The sequence below is a fragment of the Podarcis liolepis genome (genome assembly GCF_965112155.1).
Source record: "Podarcis liolepis genome assembly, chromosome: 2".
Classification (NCBI taxonomy): Eukaryota; Metazoa; Chordata; class Lepidosauria; order Squamata; family Lacertidae; genus Podarcis; species Podarcis liolepis.
This window is the reverse complement of record NC_139555.1, coordinates 119,711,361-119,731,271: the sequence shown is the minus strand read 5'-3', so window position 1 is coordinate 119,731,271 and position 19,911 is coordinate 119,711,361. Positions and strand designations below refer to the sequence as shown.

At 43.4% G+C, this 19,911-nt stretch overlaps 1 protein-coding gene across 1 annotated transcript; it reads right to left on the bottom strand.

The window, feature by feature from the left end:
* Positions 1–1,159: 1,159 nt before the first annotated feature.
* On the bottom strand, positions 1,160–17,951 carry LOC310700953 (vomeronasal type-2 receptor 26-like; the record flags this gene model as incomplete). Its single annotated transcript, XM_083490910.1, has 5 exons — positions 1,160–2,070; positions 4,732–4,858; positions 7,983–8,795; positions 15,723–16,014; positions 17,767–17,951. 5 exons carry the CDS (start codon positions 17,949–17,951, stop codon positions 1,160–1,162), a joined length of 2,328 nt encoding a protein of 775 aa, XP_083347036.1.
* Between the last annotated feature and the right edge of the window lie 1,960 nt (positions 17,952–19,911).

The window sequence follows — 19,911 nt, the reverse complement described above, 5'->3', positions numbered from 1 at the left end:
AAAAAGACTTAAAACATTTATATTATCAAAACATTACGTACTCTAAACAAAGCTATAAAAATACCCCAATGTACAAATAAAAACATTATACAATAAAATTCATAAGCTAAAATCATCACATGGTCACTAATGTTAAAAACAATATCGATTAGTACAGTGTGCAATTTATACTCAGAGTGTGGTGACAAAGATAGAGCATAGCCTGAGGTAGATAGATAGGGTCAAATAAATTCATCACCTTTACAGTTCATGGCTACCTTGGCTATATAATTTGCTCTAATTTTCCTAGCAGCAGTTGCAAAAAGTGCTACCCGCCAGGTCACACAATTTCATCTGCACATATGACAATAATCTAGTATGGCTAGGGCAACCCAGTCAGATGGGCAGGGTGCAAATTTGTTGTTGTTGTTGTAGTATCACTTTTGCTCGACTTAGTCTCAAGTTTTCAAATTCTACACGTGGGGTTCCCCAATTTTGGTCCCCTGGGTCTGTTCCTCTCCAGCACATTGATACACAATAACAAAGCAGGAAATAGGGAGATAAAACCAGGGGTGAGGTGGGGGTGGATTTCAGCCACGAAAGAAGTTCTACTGCAGATTATTTGGAGGGTGCTCCTTTTTTTTTGTCCCAACTACTGCACACAAGTGTATCATCTGGGAAACGGTGAGGGGTTTTTTAACTACCATCCTGTTTTGTTTTGGTATAACTTCAGTTTAGTTTAAGCTACTAAAACATGCATTTTTTTGTGCAATGTTTTTAGCTTGAACTGTCGGATTTGTTTCCTCATTAATATTGTGATTTCTTCTGGTTGTTTCTAATTTTTTTTTTTTTGGAATTATTATTTGCCATTTGATATGTTGTGATCCAGTTTGGGCGCAGTTTTAGGGCAAGTTAGCCATATAAATAAACAGATGTGTCAAACCAGTCACAGTGATCCCCAGGGGAGCATGAAGATTATGGCCAGATGGTTGATCAAGAATCTGTGGGGAATCAGGATGTGGTACAGCAAGGCACAGAAAATTATAATATCATAGTGCGTGTAGCCATTGCAGTCTTTAGGCATTCAGTGTCATCACTCATAATTTATGCAAAATGAAGAGAGGTTTGTATCTAAGAAGATATTGCTGGGTATCAACTGTCAAAATTGAATATTTAAGGATCAGGTGCCAGCTTTAGCTTTTGCAGTCAAATGTTCCTTTGTGTTCAGATCAGGCCTCAGCACAATAATGTAGCACTTGGGAATGAAGATGCAGCCCAGGAGCCCAGCACTGGAAGCCAAGATAGAGAAGATCTGCACGGCCACCATGTATTTCCCCTTTGTGCTCAGATAGGAGGGCACAAAGGAGACCCAAACACTGCAGAAGACCAGCATGCTGAAGGTGATCAGCTTGGCTTCATTGAAGGCCCCAGGCAGCTTCCTGGCCATGAAAGCCACCGTGAAGCAGATGGCAGCCAGGAAGCCCATGTAACCCAGGGCAGCATAAAACATGGCAACAGACCCTTCATTGCATTGTAGGGTGATTTCTCCAGCCTGGGAATGCTTGTCAGAGTCTGGGAATGGGGGAGAGATGCCCAGCCAAATGATGCAAAGGACCATTTGGACACTGGAGCAGGAAATGACAATGGAGTTGGCCAGACCTTTCCCTAACCATCTCCTCACCCTGTTCCCCGGCTTTGTGGCCAGGAAGGCCAGCACCACAGTGATGGTTTTTGCCAATACAGAGGAAACAGCAACTGAGAATATAATGCTAAAGGCTGCTTGTCGGAGAAGGCAGGTCACTTTCCCTGGCTGGCCGATGAACAGGAAGGAGGACAAAAATGAAAGCAAGAGGGAGATGAGGAGGATATAGGAGAGGTCCCGGTTGTTGGCTTTGACTAAGGGAGTTCTCATGTATTTAATGAAGATTCCTAAAATGAAGCTTGTGGTTAATGACAATAAAAGGGCAACGGAAACCAGAAGGATCCCCAAAGATTCTTCATAGGTCAGGAAGGTGATAATCTTGGGAATACATTGATCCCGGTCCTTGTTTGGATGGTGATCTTCTGGGCATTTGGTGCAATGGTCTGCATCTGAGAAGGAGAAAAAGTTTTCATCTCCATCACTTATATCTGTAACTCTCTGTGTCATACTGCATTTTGAGAGAAGAAGATAATGTGGAGGAGGTAACAAAATTAGAATATGCAACAAAGGAGGAAAATGTTAATTGATTTATTTAACCTCTACATGCGTATCCAAAAGAGATTGATGTGACACACAAGGCACTTTTCAATTTTTGTTGAGAGAGCCAGCATGGTGCAGTGGTTAAGAGCGGTAGTCGCGTAATCTGGGGAACCGGGTTCGCGTCTCCGCTCCTCCACATGCAGCTGCTGTTGTTCCTTTAAACTCACTTTCGGTAGCTAATTAATTAATGAAGGTGAATAATAATGAAAAGGATGCCGATTACACCCAGCTCTACCTCTCTTTTAAATCAGAACCAGTGAAGGCAGTGAAGGTCCTGTGTGAGTGCCTGGAGGTGGTTGGACGGTGGTGGTGGTTGGACTGGAGGTGGTGGATGGCGGCTAACAGATTGAGGTTGAATCCTGACAAGACAGAAGTACTGTTTTGGGGGGACAGGGGCGGGCGGGTGTGGAAGACTCCCTGGTCCTGAATGGGGTAACTGTGCCCCTGAAGGACCAGGTGCGCAGCCTGGGAGTCATTTTGGACTCACAGCTGTCCATGGAGGCGCAGGTTAATTCTGTGTCCAGGGCGGATGTCTACCAGCTCCATCTGGAACACAGGCCGAGACCCTACCTGCCTGCGGACTGTCTTGCCAGAGTGCTGCATGCTCTAGTTATCTCCCGCTTGGACTACTGCAATGCGCTCTATGTGGGGCTACCTTTGAAGGTGACCCGGAAACTGCAATTAATCCAGAATGTGGCAAGTAGACTGGTGACTGGGAGTAGCCGCCGGGACCACATAACACCAGTCCTGAGACATCTGCATTGGCTCCCAGTACATTTCCAAGCACAATTCAAAGTGTTGGTGTTGACCTTTAAAGCCCTAAACGGCCTCGGTCCTGTATACCTGAAGGAGCGTCTCCACCCCCATCGTTCAGCCCGGACACTGAGATCCAGCACCAAGGGCCTTCTAGAGATTCCCTCATTGTGAGAAGTTAGATTACAGGGAACCAGACAGAGGGCCTTCTCGGTAGTGGCACCCGCCCTGTGGAATGCCCTCCCTTCAGATGTGAAGGAAATAAGTAGTTATCATATCTTTAAAAGACATCTGAAGGCAGCCCTGTTTAGAGAAGTTTTTAATATTTAATGCTGTGTTGTTTTTAACACTTGATTGAAAGCCACCCAGACTGGCTGGGGAAACTCAGTCAGATGGGCGGGGTAATAATAAAGTATTATTATTATTATTATTATTATTATTATTATTATTATTATTATTATTATTATTATTATGATCCAGATTCAAAAATGTCAGAATCTTCACAGAAGGAGTCTCTGAGTAAATCTCTGACCTGTTCTTATTCTCCCAAGGAATGCCCTCTCCCTTGGAATCAGGTAAAGGAAAAGGACCCCTGGACGGTTAAGTACAGTCAAATTCAACTATGGAGTAAGGTGCTGATCTCCACTTTCAGGCCGAGAGAGCCGGCATTTGTCCACAGACAGATTTCTGGGTCATGTGGCCAGCATGAATAAACTGCTTTTGGCGCAACGGGACATCGTGATTGAAACCAGCGCACACAGAAACGCTGCTTACCTTTCCGCCACAGTGGTACCTATTTATCTATTTATCTTTACCTTTTTTACCTATTTATCTATGTGTGCTTATAGGCTTTCAAACCATTGAAGGCTCACCCCATTGTGGGGATTCAAACCGCCGACCTTACAATCAGCAAGCCCAATAGGCTCAGTGAATACTGAATTTTCTTATTTCGGTCACAGACCAATTCCAGCCCACATACAATATCAAGGAAGTCATAAAACACAATAGGGATACATTTGAATTTGCAATTAGGTATAACAGGGACACTCCTACCAACCTAGCAGTTCGAAAGCACATGAAAGTGGAAGTAGATAAATAGGTACCGCTCTGGCGGGCAGGTAAATGGCATTTCCGTGCGCTGCTCTGGTTCGCCAGAAGCGGCTTAGTCATGCTGGCCACATGACCAGCTGTACGCCGGCTCCCTCAGTCAATAAAGCGAGATGAGTGTCGCAACCCCAGAGTCGGCCACAACTGGACCTAATGGTCAGGGGTCCCTTTACCTTTAGCTATAACAGGGACAATACAGATATAGCAACAGTTAAAAAATACATATAGTGGTACCTCAGGTTAAGTACTTAATTCGTTCCAGAGGTCCATTCTTAACCTGAAACTGTTCTTAACCTGAAGCACCACTTTAGTTAATGGGGCCTCTTGCTGCTGCCACACGATTTCTGTTCTCATCCTGAAGCAAAGTTCTTAACATGAGGTAGTATTTCTGGGTTAGCGAAGTCTGTAACCTGAAGCGTATGTAACCTGAAGCGTATGAACCCAAGGTACCACTGTAAATTAAAACTTTGTCACTAACATATAACCTAAAATTATCATTTAAAACCTGAATCATTATGATAGCACAGCTTGTTCCCTAAGTTTTATGGCAAGCGCACAGAAGTTGGCTACCCTTGACGTCATCTCAGGATCCTTGTCAGTGGTTTAGACCACAGCGTCAACCTCGTCACCCCGCCCTTGGAATCACCCACCTTCCTGAGTGGAGATGGTCCCTTCCGCACATGGAACACAAGAGTAGCAGCAAACTGGCTCTCCTTCTTGAACTACCTTGGCATATCCAGGGTGGCAGCTTTCGGTACACCTGGAGCGAGGCACAGCCTAATAATCAAGACAAGGTGTATCAAGAAGAAAGTGTTAGGAGCACCTGTGCCGATGGAACTATTTCATACAGTTTGCAAAGCATGAGGCAAGATCCCTAGTCTCACTGACGCCGTCCATTTATTTCTGGGGAAGCACTTTTTTTTTGGTAAGAAAAGGGCATGACAGGGAAAACCGTTTGGTGTTGTCAGGGAACTGCCATCAGCTCAGAGGCGAGAGATGGAGGTGCAGTTTTGTTATAGGGAGCCTCCGAAAATCTTGCGAAGCAGTTCCTCTTCTGGCAAGGAGGAAAGCCCCACCTCCAGTGGAGAAGAAGCGCAAGGGCCAGAGGATGCTAGGGAGAGCCTCAACTCCGAGCCTGAGCAAACCAGAGAGGCTGGAAGTACGCCCTTGCCAGCGCCCATTCTGCGCAGTAGGCTTCGGCGCAGGGAGGGGTGGAAAAGGTTGGGGGTGACACGACTTTTATGCTGGGGGAGGTACAAAGACACACCACTCCCAGATTCTGCTAGCGATGAAGCCAGACATGAACTTACTACGCTCTTCATTGTAAATAGGTTGCACCAAGAATAAAGCCTGGAAAAGACAGGTCGGAGTCTTGCCTGTTTACTCTCGAGCAACCACACCATCATCTGACAGGTGTGTTTGCTTCTTTGTCTTAACTTTGTTATCTCTACCTTCTATACAGAGGACAAAATAAGGCAAATACAAATCCAGAATAACAGCAATAAGAAAATAGTGGCAACAAACCACACTGATGCAATGCAACAATTGTACATGCAATATCCTGAAGACAAGAATGTTAAAAATGACTCCTGGATTATTACGTTTTCAAAGGTGCTTTGAGTACTGGCAAAGAAGGGGGGATATCAACCTCTTTTCAGTATTCTGCTTTGTCCATTTTCCTTCTTCCCTTCCTTCTGATCGGAATAGAACTTCATACCAATTGCCTCTTGGAGTCTGAAATGTGGATTTGCTAAATTTAAGGATTTGTGCCATCTGCCCTGTTCCTAACTGCTGGGTGCAATCTCCTGGGGATACAATTTGGGGTGTTAGAGAAAAGTGGTCTACTCTGTTTCCTGGGAGAAAGAAAGAGATAAATGCTGGTTTTCCTCCCCAAATAAACAGAGAGGAACCTGGCTGGGAAATGCTGCTTATATTGTCTCAGGTTCCTGGGGCTCCAGTATTTCCTTGAGTGCCCCAGATTCCCCTCTGGTCTGTCTGGCAGCATTTACTGGGTTCTTAAGACATAATTGGTCCACCTTAGAAGAAGAAGAGTTTGGATTTGATATTCCGTTTATCATTACCCGAAGGAGTCTCAAAGCGGCTAACAATCTCCTTTCCCTTCCTCCCCCACAACAAACACTCTGTGAGGTGAGTGGGGCTGAGAGACTTCAGAGAAGTGTGACTAGCCTAAGGCCACCCAGCAGCTGCATGTGGAGGAGCGGAGACGCGAACCCGGTTCACCAGATTACGAGTCCACCGCTCTTAACCACTACACCACACTGGCTCTCAACCTTACAAGGCTGTTGTGCAGCAGTTGCACTAATCAGGCTCTCCTAGCCTCATCCCTCTGTTATATCCTCATACCTTGTTAAACTGCTTGGGCCACTCAATGGCTTCTGGGTTAATGGCGAACTTTAGGCCAGTAGAAGTCACTCTCTCCAGACTCCCAATTTTCACTCTAACACAGGACCCGTTAGGGTACATCACCCAGTTATCAATATCAAAGTCAGCTGGCAGCTCCCCATTTTCATCCAAACATAGTCTGCCCATGGAAGTATTTGAACACTGGATTTCTCTTAAGAAAGGGTGAAGCTAGAATGACAGGGGGAACATCAGCATTAAGAAAGCAATATGGAAGACTGTGACCAGAAGATCTGTGTGCCCACTCAGTCTACATTCCAGGTGCTTAATTGTTGATGGGCAGCTTAAACACCCGGCGGATTGGGATATGAGATTTCATCCCTGAATAAGAAACATGTATCTATTCCAAGAAGACGTGCTAAGATGTATAAGACTGAATCAGATAAGTGTTGGAGATATAATGAGACTGAGGGTACATTCTATCATATGTGGTGGACCTGTAAAAGGGTAAAAGAGTATTGGGAAATAATTCATAATGAACTGGGGGGAAATGTTTAAAAGTACTTTTAAAAAAACAAACCAGAGTCCTAACTCAGGCGGAAATTCCCAGGTGTCAAAAAAAGGTTATTTATGTTTGCCACTACTGCAGACTGTGTTTTGTTAGCCCCAAAATGGAAAACAAGCGAGGTCTCAACTAAAGAATGGCAACTTAAGTTGATGGAATATGTGCAGCTTGCAGAATTAACATATAAAATAAGAGAACAAGAACAACATACATTTAGGGAAGATTGGAAAATGTTTATTGAATACATGGGGGGGGATTGTGTATACTTGAAAACGTTGGCAGCATTAAGATAAATTCAACAGTGTAAATAATTTTTGATGGATGTAATAATGGAATGCTGAATGGTTTAGTTCATATAAAATATGCAGGGATTTATGTTGTGCAAAATGAACCATGGAAAGAGAGGAAGGGACATCATTGCTATTTTAAGGTTGTTTAAGTGAATTTTCTAAAATATAAAACAGAAATTTAATAAAAATCATTATAATAAAAAGAAATATGTATCTCTCTAATGGCGTCAGAGAGGAACCACAAGATATGGAAGTGCCATATGACATAAAGAAGAAGAAGAGGAGTTTGGATTTGATATCACGCTTTATCACTCCCTTTAAGGAGTCCCAAAGCGGCTAACATTCTCCTTTCCCTTCCTCCCCCACAACAAACACTCTGTGAGGTGAGTGGGGCTGAGAGACTTCAGAGAAGTGTGACTAGCCCAAGGTCACCCAGCAGCTGCATGTGGAGGAGCGGAGACGCGAACCCGGTTCCCCAGATTACGAGTCTACCACTCTGAACCACTACACCACACTGGCTCTCATAACCAAAGCAAGCCAAAATGTTCACCTTAACCAGAACCCTTACAAATTGGATTTCCTTCAGAAACGGGCAAGGAAAAATCTCGCTTGTAAATTTGATTCCATCATTGGGACAATGGATAGTTTGCCAAAAAAGGAAAAAAGGAAAAGGAAAAGGAAATACCTGCCATTGCCATAACCTTTGATGTTCCAATGTGTCTCCTTTATTCGCCATTAACATCCACCTGGATCTAGATGAATATGCTGCATTTAAAGCCTGAGCCACAGCTTGAATATTGAGGTAAGCGCTGTAGCTGTCTTGAGACAATGCTCCCTGGAGCTCCTCTTGGGGCAGATCCTGCAGTTTCTCCTCCTCGGCACATCTTGTCCAGCCTCTCACAGACAGCACATGTTTTGAATATGAACAATGGAAAGCTTCCTCCCAAAATTGCTGAAGAAGATGGGAGCCTAGTATGGAGTCGGCACTTCTGCTGCTACTGATCTTGGTTTTCATTACAAAGGATAAAGAACCATGAAAGTGCTGGAAGATATAAGGAGGATAAGACAAACTCAAGTCGATGTCCTGAAAAGCTGTTGTGATCCAGACTTTTGGCCCAATTTGCTTCCCACGTGCTGCTTGAATTGCAAAAATTATATTTGATCCCATTTGAGTGGTTATGTAGCAAACACATACATCGACTTGTCTCCAGGTGCCATATGGTTCATTGGGGCTGAACATTTTAATTAGACTCTTTTCTGGAAATCTTTTGGACAAGGCAATGCAAATCCCGCTGCCGATCAGCAGATGCGTTAAGTCACTCACAAATCTTCCTCCAGCATCATTGTCTGGAGCGAGGAGGCCGATCCACGTCCACCCAAAATGCAGGAGCAACTTCACAATGCCCCGATATTGAGCTTCTTCTTTGGGGACCATCCGGTAGACAAATGGGGACTGGGTTTTATCTTCAAGAACCTGAGCCATGAAGGCAAAATTGACCTAGTGAGAAAAGAAAGAATTAAGTAAGACAGTAAGAGCTGTTTGACAGTGGAATTTGCTGCCAAGGAGTGTGGTGGAGTCTCCTTCTTTGGAGGTCTTTAAGCAGAGGCTTGACAACCATATGTCAGGAGTGCTCTGATGGTGTTTCCTGCTTGGCAGGGGGTTGGACTCGATGGCCCTTGTGGTCTCTTCCAACTCTATGATTCTATGATTCTAAAATCATAGAATTATAGATTTGGAATGGACCCTGAGGGTCATCTAGTCCTGCGATGCAGGAATCTCAACTACAGTGGTACCTCGGGTTAAGTACTTAATTCGTTCCGGAGGTACGTACTTAACCTGAAACTGTTCTTAACCTGAAGCATCACTTTAGCTAATGGAGCCTCCTGCTGCCGCCACGCGGCCAGAGCACGATTTCTGTTCTCATCCTGAAGCAAAATTCTTAACCTGAGGCACTATTTCTTGGTTAGTGGAGTCTATAACCTGAAACGTCTGTAACCTAAAGCATATGTAACCCGAGGTACCACTGTAGATCATAATAGAAACTGATAGTGATTTCCTTTACTTCCAGGAACATATCCTTATTAACCTGAAGTGATTAATATCTAAGAAAATTTGTTTTTTTTTTTATAAAATTTTTATTGGTTTTACAAAATTTTTAAGAAAAACAGACAAACACTAAAAATGACAAACATACACGTATAGTTTCAAACATATTTTCATAAACCTCTTTTCTTGGACTTCCCCATACCCCCCCTCTCTGCATCCCAATGTCCAAAATTCAACTAGCAACTTCCAATTGTTACTTTCCAATCTTTATCATCTTAGTCCTCTTTTATAGTCTAACCTTGTATCCCTGTACCCTTTTGCTTCTGAAAACCACAACATTTTAGCATTCATTAAGTTTATAGTAGTCCTTAAGATAACTTTTAAATTTTTTCCACTCTTCTTCCACCGTCTCTTTTCGTTGGTCACGGATTCTGCCTGTCATCTCGGCCAGTGTCATATAGTCCATCACTTTCATCTGCCATTCTTCCACAGTGGGTAAATCTTGTGTCTTCCAATACTTTGCGATGAGTATTCTTGCTGCTGTTGTGGCATACATGAAAAAGGCTCTATCTTTCTTTGTCACCAGTTGGCCGACAATGCCCAAGAGAAAGGCCTCTGGTTTTTTAGGGAAGGTACATTTAAGTACCTTTTTCATTTCATTATAGATCGTTTCCCAGAAGGCCTTAATCTTCGGGCATGTCCACCAAAGGTGATAGAAGGTACCTTCAGTCTCTTTACACTTCCAACATTTGTTATCGGGCAAGTGATAGATTTTTGCTAGCTTGACTGGGGTCATGTACCACCTGTATACCATTTTCATAATGTTTTCCTTTAAGGCATTACATGCCGTAAATTTTATACCGGTGTTCCATAACCATTCCCAGTCAGCTGACATAATGTTATGTCCAACATCCTGAGCCCACTTAATCATAGCCGATTTAACTGTTTCATCCTGTGTGTTCCATTTCAACAACAAGTTGTACATTCTAGATAGATTCTTAGTATTGGGTTCTAACAGTTCGGTTTCTAATTTTGATTTTTCCACCTGGAAACCGACTTTCCTGTCCTGTTTAAAAAATTCCATTATTTGGCGATATTGGAACCAATTTTCTACTTTATACTTCAATTTCTCCTGACTTTGTAGTTTGAACTTATCTCCATCCTGTTCTAAAATTTCCCAATACTTCGGCCATCCGACCTCCATATTGAGTTTCTTCACTGCTTTAGCCTCCACTGGTGACACCCATCTAGGGGTTTTGTTTTCCAATAGATCTTTATATCTTATCCAAACATTAAACAATGCTTTTCTGACAATGTGATTTTTAAAGGCACTGTTAGCTTTATCATACCAAAGATATGCATGCCAACCAAAAGCGTTATTGAAACCTTCCAGATCCAAGATGTCCGTGTTCTCGAGGAGCATCCATTCTTTGAGCCAGCAAAAAGCTGCTGCCTCATAGTACAGTTTCAGGTCCGGCAGGGCAAACCCCCCTCTTTCTTTAGCATCTGTCAATATTTTAAATTTAATTCGGGGCTTTTTGCCCTGCCAGACAAATTTCGAAATGTCTTTGTGCCACCTCTTAAAACATTCCATCTTATCAATAATCTGCAAGGTCTGAAACAAAAATAACATTCTAGGCAATACATTCATTTTGATTACTGCAATTCGGCCTAACATTGACAATTTCAAATTTGACCATATTTCTAAATCTTTTTTGATTTCTAACCAACATTTTTCATAATTGTCCTTGTACAAATTCTGATTCTTAGATGTTAAGTAAACCCCTAGGTATTTAACCTTCTTGACCACAGTCAAACCTGTTTCCTCTTGAAATTTCTCCTTTTCCATATCTGTTAGGTTTTTCCCTAAAACTTTGGTTTTTTGCTTGTTCAACTTAAATCCAGCTACCTGGCCAAACTGTTGTATTATTTCTAATACCTTTTTCGTACTAGTGTTTGGCTCTTGCAAAGTCAATACTAGGTCATCTGCGAACGCTCTTAACTTATAATGTTTAGCTCCGACCTGCACACCTTTAACCTGCTGGTCATTTCTTATCATGTTCAGCAACACCTCCAGAACTGAAATAAAAAGTAATGGGGAAATCGGGCACCCCTGTCGTGTTCCTTTCTCTATCTTAAGTTCCTCAGTCACAACATTGTTTACAATCAGTTTAGCTTTTTGTTCAGAATATATTGCAGCCATACCATTCTCAAAACCCCGGCCTACCCCCATCCCATGAAGATTCTTCTTCATAAAACTCCAAGAAATATTGTCAAAGGCTTTCTCCGCATCCACAAAGATCAATACTGCCTTAGTGTTTATATTCACCTCTAGCTTTTCCAGAATGTCTATTACATTCCTTACATTGTCTGCCAGGTGTCTTTTAGGGAGAAAGCCTGCTTAGTCCTTATGAATCTTCTCCATCAAAACTCTTTTAAATCTTTTTGCCAAAATGTCTGCAAAAATTTTGTAATCCACATTAAGGAGTGATATTGGGCGGTAGTTCTTGAGTTGGGTCTTTTCAGTCTCTGACTTTGGTATGAGTGAAATATATGCCTCTTTCCACGATTCAGGCGCCCTTTTTCCCTCAAGGATCTCATTACAAACTTCTCTTAGTGGTTGAGTCAACCATTCCTTCAGCGATTTGTAGTATCTGGAAGTCAGTCCATCTGGTCCCGGAGATTTGCCCAGTTGCATATTCTGAATGGCAGCCTCTATCTCTTGTTCTGAGATTCTCTGGTTCAAATCCATCTTACTTTGATGAGAGATGTTTTGTAATCCATATTTTCCAAGGAATTTGTCTATATCTTCTTCATTTTGCGGGCCTTGAGTGTAGAGTTTTTTGAAATAACTTAAAAAGCAATTTCTGATTTCATTGGGCTTAGATATATTCTTTCCATCCACCTCAAGGCTTGTAACTGTATTTAGTTTCTGCCTTTTCTTCAGTTGCCATGCCAAAAGTTTACCACATTTATTTGCTGATTCAAAGGTCTTTTGCTTCATTTGCTTTATCTTCCATTCAATCTCTTGGTTCATCAATTCCATGTATTGTGTTTGATATAGCTTGATCTCTCTTAAAATGTCTTGAGACTTTGGTTTTGTTCTTAATTTCCTCTCTCCTTCCTTTATCATTTCCAAAATCTTCTCTTTTTTCTCATTTTGTTTTTTCCTCTTTATTGAATTTTGTTGAATCAAAAATCCTCTCATAACCGCTTTGCTTGCATCCCAGATCACTCTTTTCTCCACGTCGGTCCTCAAATTTATTTCAAAATAGTCTTTTAGAGTCTTTTGGGCCTTCGTGAGAATCTCCTTATCACGAAAGAGGGTGTCATTCATTCTCCATCTAAATTGACCAGTTATTGTGAGCTTCATCTCCATCTTCACGGCGTTATGGTCGGAGCAAGTTTTTGGGCAGATTTCCACTTTCTTAATCTTTGGAGCCATTCCACTAGTAACCCAGATTTGATCGATTCTGGTCCAGGTCATCATTGCTTGGGAGAAAAAGGTTCCCTCTCTTTCCAGAGGGTTCCTTGTTCTCCAAATGTCTATCAAGTCCATGTTTTCAGTCATTTCGAAAAAAGTCTTAGGGAGTCTCCCTTCTTTGGTGACTGTTAGTCTTTGTGCCTTGTCCATATTGGTGGAGACCACGCCATTCATGTCTCCCATGATTATCATATTGTAATCCAAATAATCCATCAACGTTTCATGAAGTCTCTTAAAGAAGTCGGATTTGCCTTCATTTGGTGCATAAATTCCAACAACTAGAAATTTTTCTCCTTGTACTTGTATCTCCACAGCCAGATATCTCCCTTGTTCATCTTTGAATATCATTTTTGGAGCCCATTTCTCTTTCACATATATTACCACTCCTCTCTTCTTAACTTTGTCTGATGAGATAAATTCTTGTCCTAGCCTTTTGTTTGTAAGTAATCTCCTGTGGGCTCTAGTTATATGAGTTTCTTGTAAGCATATCAAGTCCAGTTGTTCTCTATTTAATACATGAAATACTTGTCTTCTCTTCAAAGGCCCATTGAGCCCATTACAATTCCAACTAAGGAATTGCAGAGCCATCTTGCTATTTTTCTGAGGCTCCTCCAACAGCTCCCAGTTGTTGCTCTTCTTCTGATGTTGGTGATTTTTGTCCAAACGAGAGATTCAGGATGTCCAACGCTCTCCTCTGTTCTGCAAGTGCGTCCACAGTCCCCTTCTGTAGATCCTCCTGGTATCTTGCCAAAAATTTGTCTTTATCTTGAATTGTCTTTATTTTCACCTTGTTTGCCTTGTAGTCAAATGACAGCCCTTGTGGGAATTCCCACCTGAAGCGGATAGAGTTTTTCTTTAGTAAAAGGGCTAAATCCTTATAAAAGTTTCTTAAGTCCAGAATGTATTTTGGGATGTCTTTGAAGATCTGTACAGCTGAGTTTCCAATTTGCAAGGCCTTTTCAAAGTGTAGTCCCAATATTTTGTCTCTTTCCTCCTTGGATCTGAGTGTGATCAAACAGTCTCTCGGGGTCTTTCTGTTTTGCTTTTTGCCCAATCTAAAGGCAGTCGTGATTTTGAGTTCGTCTTCCTGGAGGTCCCAACAGTCCACAAACTCCCTTGTCAAGTATTCCACAAGGTTGTCTCCTTCATTCTCCGGAATCAGTCTTATTTTTAAATTCCTCTCTTTCCTCTGTAACTCCCACAAGGCCAAAGTTGCATCATGCTCATAGACCTTCTTGGCGATCGGCTCTAACTTCTCCTGTGTCTCTCCCGCAGTAGCTTTGGCGTCTTCGGCAATTTGGCGCGTAGTGGCGTTTTCCTCCACCAATTTATTTATGGATTCTGTATTCTGGTTTAGTCTTGCTGAAATTTCTGTTAGTTTTAGTGTATTCTCTGAAGTCTGTTTTGTCAGAGACTCCAGAGTTTGATTTATCTTGAGCAAAGCATCTGTCACAGCTTCCATGGAGACGGCTGCTCCTTTGTCTTGTCCTGTTGTTCCTGTTGATCCAACTGTTGCGCCTGAGATTGAGCCTCTTTTCTTTACCTGTAGCTGCTGCAGCTGTTGTTGTTGTTGCTTGGTTTTGGCTCTTGTGACTATCTCCTCTTGTGCGCCACTCATGTCAAGGTCAGTTCCCACGGGATTTATTCTCCCTTGGAAAATACCACTGTCTTAGGCCGTGCCGGGCCTCACTTTGTCCTCTAGAGGGAGCAAATCAAAATGGCCATAGAACAAAGTTTCCAAGTATAAAAACAAAGGAGACTGTCCAGAATGTAAAAAGGGAGGTTAACACAGTCAAAGTCAGTATTACTAAAAACTTGTTACTTTAGATTGCCACAGTTGCCCAATTTATGCTACTTCTTCTTGTATTGTACAGTAGCCAGGCACTGTGGAAACTTTGTATCAAGGTATCACTTCACAGGGAAAAGTCAGTTCAGTATGGTACAAAGGCAGACCGTTTCATTTTCAGATGGATGAGACAGCAGAGGTTTTTTTACTTCTAACAAATCATGCAGTTGTTGTTCAAATTCACCTCCCCTCTGCCCTGCTAGCTAGAGGGGAGATCAAAGGGTCTAAATGTCCGGTTAAGCTAATCAAGTAGCAGGTTTAAACGGATGCAGGTTTAAAGCTCCGTTGCTTTCACTTTCATGCAGTCGGGGGGAGGCAGACTTCCTTTGTTTAGATCTCCCCCGTTTTTAGCCCAATTTTTGAAATTTAAAAGGTCCCGGTTATATTTCAGCTCTTACTCACGGGGATTCAGTCCGAATTTTCTTTTCAGGAAGGAATCGGCGCTCTCCGCTTATGGTGACGCGGCTTCACTTCGCAGGCTGGGTAGCGACTCTCAGCACCGCGCTCACTCCCGATGTCGATCCGTAGCCTTTAAAAAGGCTCTTTCACGGTACCGGGGGGCGCAAAGGTGCCCACCGAGTCTCCTTGTTCTCAGGCTTCAGCGCCTGGGATTTTAGGGGTCCCCCGCTTGCCGTAGCGGGTAAGACCCGAACTTGCGAAGCAGTCCTTCTCCGGAGCTCGGAGCTAGGACCGCCATTAAGCGCTGGCACCGACCGGAAGTCCCAATATCTAAGAAAATTTGTGCTGGCTGCGACTGGGATAGCTCAATAAGTAGAGCACGAGACTCTTAATCTCAAGTCTCCTGCATTATAGGGGGTTGGACTAAATTAGCTTTCCAACTCTCTAACTGGATGTATGATGGTATTGTGGTCTGAAACATCTGGAAGGTGCTAGGTCGGTGAAGGCTGGCTTTTGAAAACAAAAAAAAAGCAGTTTCCCTCATTTTTAATGCCCTCTCTTGACTTCTCTGGAAAAAAAGGTGTCCAAAAAGTGGAATTTTATACAGTTGACATTCTGCTCTGTCCCTCCTTGCTGCCACCCTACCTACCTGTGGAATTTTGTAGATGCCTAAAATGGACGAAATCTGCCTTGAGATTGCAGAATTTCCCCCTTCGAGAACAGCCAGCAGGTTATTCTGTTTCCCACAGTTATAGTTCGGAATATTGCTTTCCAGACCTGCAAGCAGATCTATCGTGGCATCAGAAGTTATCCTTTCATCTAAATGGTTCTCATAAAGGTTGTAACCCAGGGTGATGTTGGGTAAGATCCTGGGATCACTGTTGATCTCCTGGGTGGTGAACAAGAAGGACAAGATTCGCCAGTACCTGCTGGCAGACAAACTGCAATAAATCAATCAATTTTGAAGCGTTAAACTGCTATTCACCATTTAACAAAAACAAACATATTTGATCTGCAAATAATAGTTTGTATGTATGCATGCATTTTATTTCTTGAATTTATACCCCACATTTTCCTCCAAAGATCTCTGCATTCTCCAATAATAATTGGGGATATGTGCTCCATTGCAGGTGCTTAGAAGTGCACATTGTCTTCAAAGAACAAAACTGAGTAAAAATGAACCCCAACCCCAAAATTTGTAAAAGACTGGGAAGTTGCAGCAATGCTACTTGCATGGTTTTGGCTGCTTCAGAGGATGTCTGCATAGATCCCCCAACTGTTTTTCAAAAGTCAACACAGGGGTCAAGCAAGGGCAAGTCCTTCGCCAATGATGGCCACTAAGTTGGGGATTAGGAAACAGGTCATTAGAAACCATTTGAGTGCAGGTACCAAACACATCAACCAGTCATCATCATCATCATCATCATCATCATCTACTATTTATACCCCACCCATCTGGCTGGGTTTCCCCAGCCACTCTGGGCAGCTTACAGCAAAAGATTAGAAATACATTAAAACACCAGTCATTAAAAACTTCCCTAAACAGGGCTGCCTTCAGGTGTCTTCTAAAAGTCTGGTAGTTGTTTTTCTCTTTGACATCCGGTGGGAGGGCGTTCCACAGGGTGGGTGCCACTACCAAGAAAGCCCTCTGCCTGGTAACTTGGCTTCATGCAGCGAGGGAACCGCCAGAAGGCCCTCGGCACTGGACCTCAGTGTCCGGGCAGAACGATGGGGATGGAGACTTCAGGTAGACTGGGCTGAGGCTGCTTAGGACTTTAAAGGTCAGCAGCAACACTTTGAATTGTGCTTGGAAACGTACTGGGAGCCAGTGTAGGTCTTTCCAGACTAGTGTTATGTGGTCTCGGTGGCCGCTCCCAGTCACCAGTCTAGCTGCCGCATTCTGGATTAGTTGTAGTTTCCTAGTCACCTTCAAAGGTAGCCCCACATAGAGCGCATTGCAGTAGTTATGAATGAAATCTGGTCAGCTGAAGGAGTGGGTGAGGAAAAGTTGAATAATTATTTTTCATATTTTGGACATCCAACTCCCCTAATGAGGAAGTCTCCTGCTCTGTATTATGATATGTATTTGTTTTATTTAAAGCCTATTTCTCCTTTCCAGCCAAAAAATGTCACTCAGTGTATTAATTTTCTTAAGACAGTCTGTCAGGCTCATAATTCAAAAACATATGACACGAAAGGGAAAAGGTGGAGATGGAGAAGGAAAGCATTAATTTAGCGAAGAGGAATTTTCACATGGTCTACTGTTGCACTCCTGGCAGATTATTGTAATTGTGTGGTATAGTGTCAAAATAAAATAAAAGTAAAATAAATAGAAACTTTGCACTTTGGAAATTGCCTCAATTTGGTGTCACCCGCACCTATCTACCCAAATTGGAATAATGTTATGCCTCATTTTGATCCCTGATCATTTGCATTATGGTGTTGTCAGAAGAGGACTTCCTGCAAGACCCAGGGAAGCTGAAAATGGAATGGATGGCTGGGAATCTATTGCTGGACTCCAACTCCCACCAGTACCAGCCCAGCCAGCAAGGGATGATGGGAACTTTAATCCAACAATGTCTGGAGGGTCACAGGTTCTGGAGCTTTGAATAGGGGCTATTTGCCTGGTTTAAAAAGCAGCCGTTGGAGAGCTGATGGAGAAACACAACATCCATCTGCATAGAATTACTTACCCCTTTTCCCTGGTTAAGGGGGTCTGGGAAAAATTGTATGGAAGCTTTCCGAAAAAATATTTTGGAGATACAATCCCACTAATGAGGAAGTTTCCAGGCCGGTAGTAACTGAGTGCTTCATGCTGGTCCCGGATCAGATTCAAGGGGCATTTTGCTTTCAGGTTCCTAAAGACTCCAAGGGGCATCATTAGCAACAGAAGCAGCAACAGAAGCAGCAGGGATCTCATTCTGGCCCTGCCTTCTACATCTGTCATATCAGTGGCTCCTCTCGCCTCCAGTGAAAGCAGATCAGAAGAAGCAAGCAGCTCTTCCAAGACCAAAGCTGCAGTGGTTTTATTGATTTGGGTGTTGTTCTGCTGTGACTTCCGAATTATGTAACATCACACATACATATCCCCCGCTCTCTCCTGCTGCAGATCTTGACTCAGGAAATATTCTCTGCACCGACTTTGCTTTCCAGACACAGTGCAATTAATGACATTGCTATCAACACTCTTGTTGATTCTGATGCCTAGGCCATCTCCAAAAAATATCCCTCTAGCTCTTACAAGAATAAATCACTATGATTTTGATAATTATAAGTTGAAGAAGTTTTGCATCCACAACTCCCTGGAGTCTTATATGGCTTAAGGGGCAGGTGTACAGCTGGAGAAAAGCGTGTTTGTGATATGCATCTCCAAAGTTTTGATATGAGTCAAGGAAAGGGGATGAGGAGAGTTTGACCTGAATTTTGCGCACAAGTACCTAGGGAGAGGGACACGGGTGGCACTGTGGGTTAAACCACAGAGCCTAGGACTTGCCGATCAGAAGGTCGGCAGTTCGAATCCCTGTGACGGGGTGGGCTCCTGTTGCTCAGTCCCTGCTCCTGCCAACCTAGCAGTTCGAAAGCATGTCAAAGTACAAGTAGATAAATAGGTACCACTCTGGCGGGAAGGTAAATGGTGTTTCTGTGTGCTGCTCTGGTTCGTCAGAAGCGGCTTAGTCATGCTGGCCATGTGACCCAGAAGCTATACGCTGCCTCCCTTGGCCAATAAAGCGAGATGAGCGCCGCAACCCCAGAGTCAGCCACGACTGGACCTAATGGTCAGGAGTCCCTTTAGCTTTACCTAGGGAGAGCCCTGCAGCCAGATCAGACCAAAGGACAATCATGTCCAGGACTCTGTATCTCCCAGTAGTGAATCAGACAGCTCTGGGAAGCTCAAAAGCAGGGCAGGAGGGGGCTTGGTGTTCATCAGTATGTGTATGATACCCAGCTCTACCATTCTTTTAAATCAGAGCCAGTGAAGGCGGTGAATGTCCTTTGTGAGTGTCTGGAGGTGGTTGGAGGATGGATGGCGGCTAACAGATTGAGGTTGAATCTTGACAAGACAGAAGTACTGTTTGTGGGGGGACACAGGGGACAGGGGGAGGGCAGGTGTCGGGGACTCTCTGGTCCTGAATGGGGTAACTGTGCCCCTGAATGACCAGGTGAGCAGCCTGGGAGTCATTTTGGATTCACAGCTGTCCATGGAGGAACAGGTCAATTCTGTGTCCAGGGCAGCTGTCTACCAGCTCCATCTGGCACGCAGGCTGAGACCCTACCTGCCCGCAGACTGTTTCACCAGAATGGTGCATGCTCTGGTTATCTCCTGCTTGGACTACTGCAATGCATTCTACGTGGGGCTACCTTTGACAGTGACCTGGAAACTACAACTAATGCGGCAGCTAGACTGGTGACTGGGAGTGGCTGCCAGGACCATATAACGCTGGTCCTAAAGGATCTCCACTAGCTCCCAGTACGTTTCTGAGCACAATTCAAAGTGTTGGTGCTGACCTTTAAAACCCTAATTAGCCTCCGCCCAGTATACCTGAAGGAGCATCTCCACCCCCATCATTCAGCCCAGACACTGAGGTCCAACAAAGTAAACCCTAATTTAAATGGATCTAGAAAATCAGTTTCCTGTGAGAGTGCCTGGATCTGGCCTGCAACCACCTGCTCAATAGCCTTCCCCAATTACCAATATCAAAGTCAGCTAAACAATGCCTAAACTGTCAAAGTTGCGACAATTGCTATGAAGTGACAGGGCTGGTGCAAAAATCAGCTGCCACCCCTGTCTCCATGCTTGAGCAACTCCAGCACATGAGCAGAAAATAGCAGAGTATCAA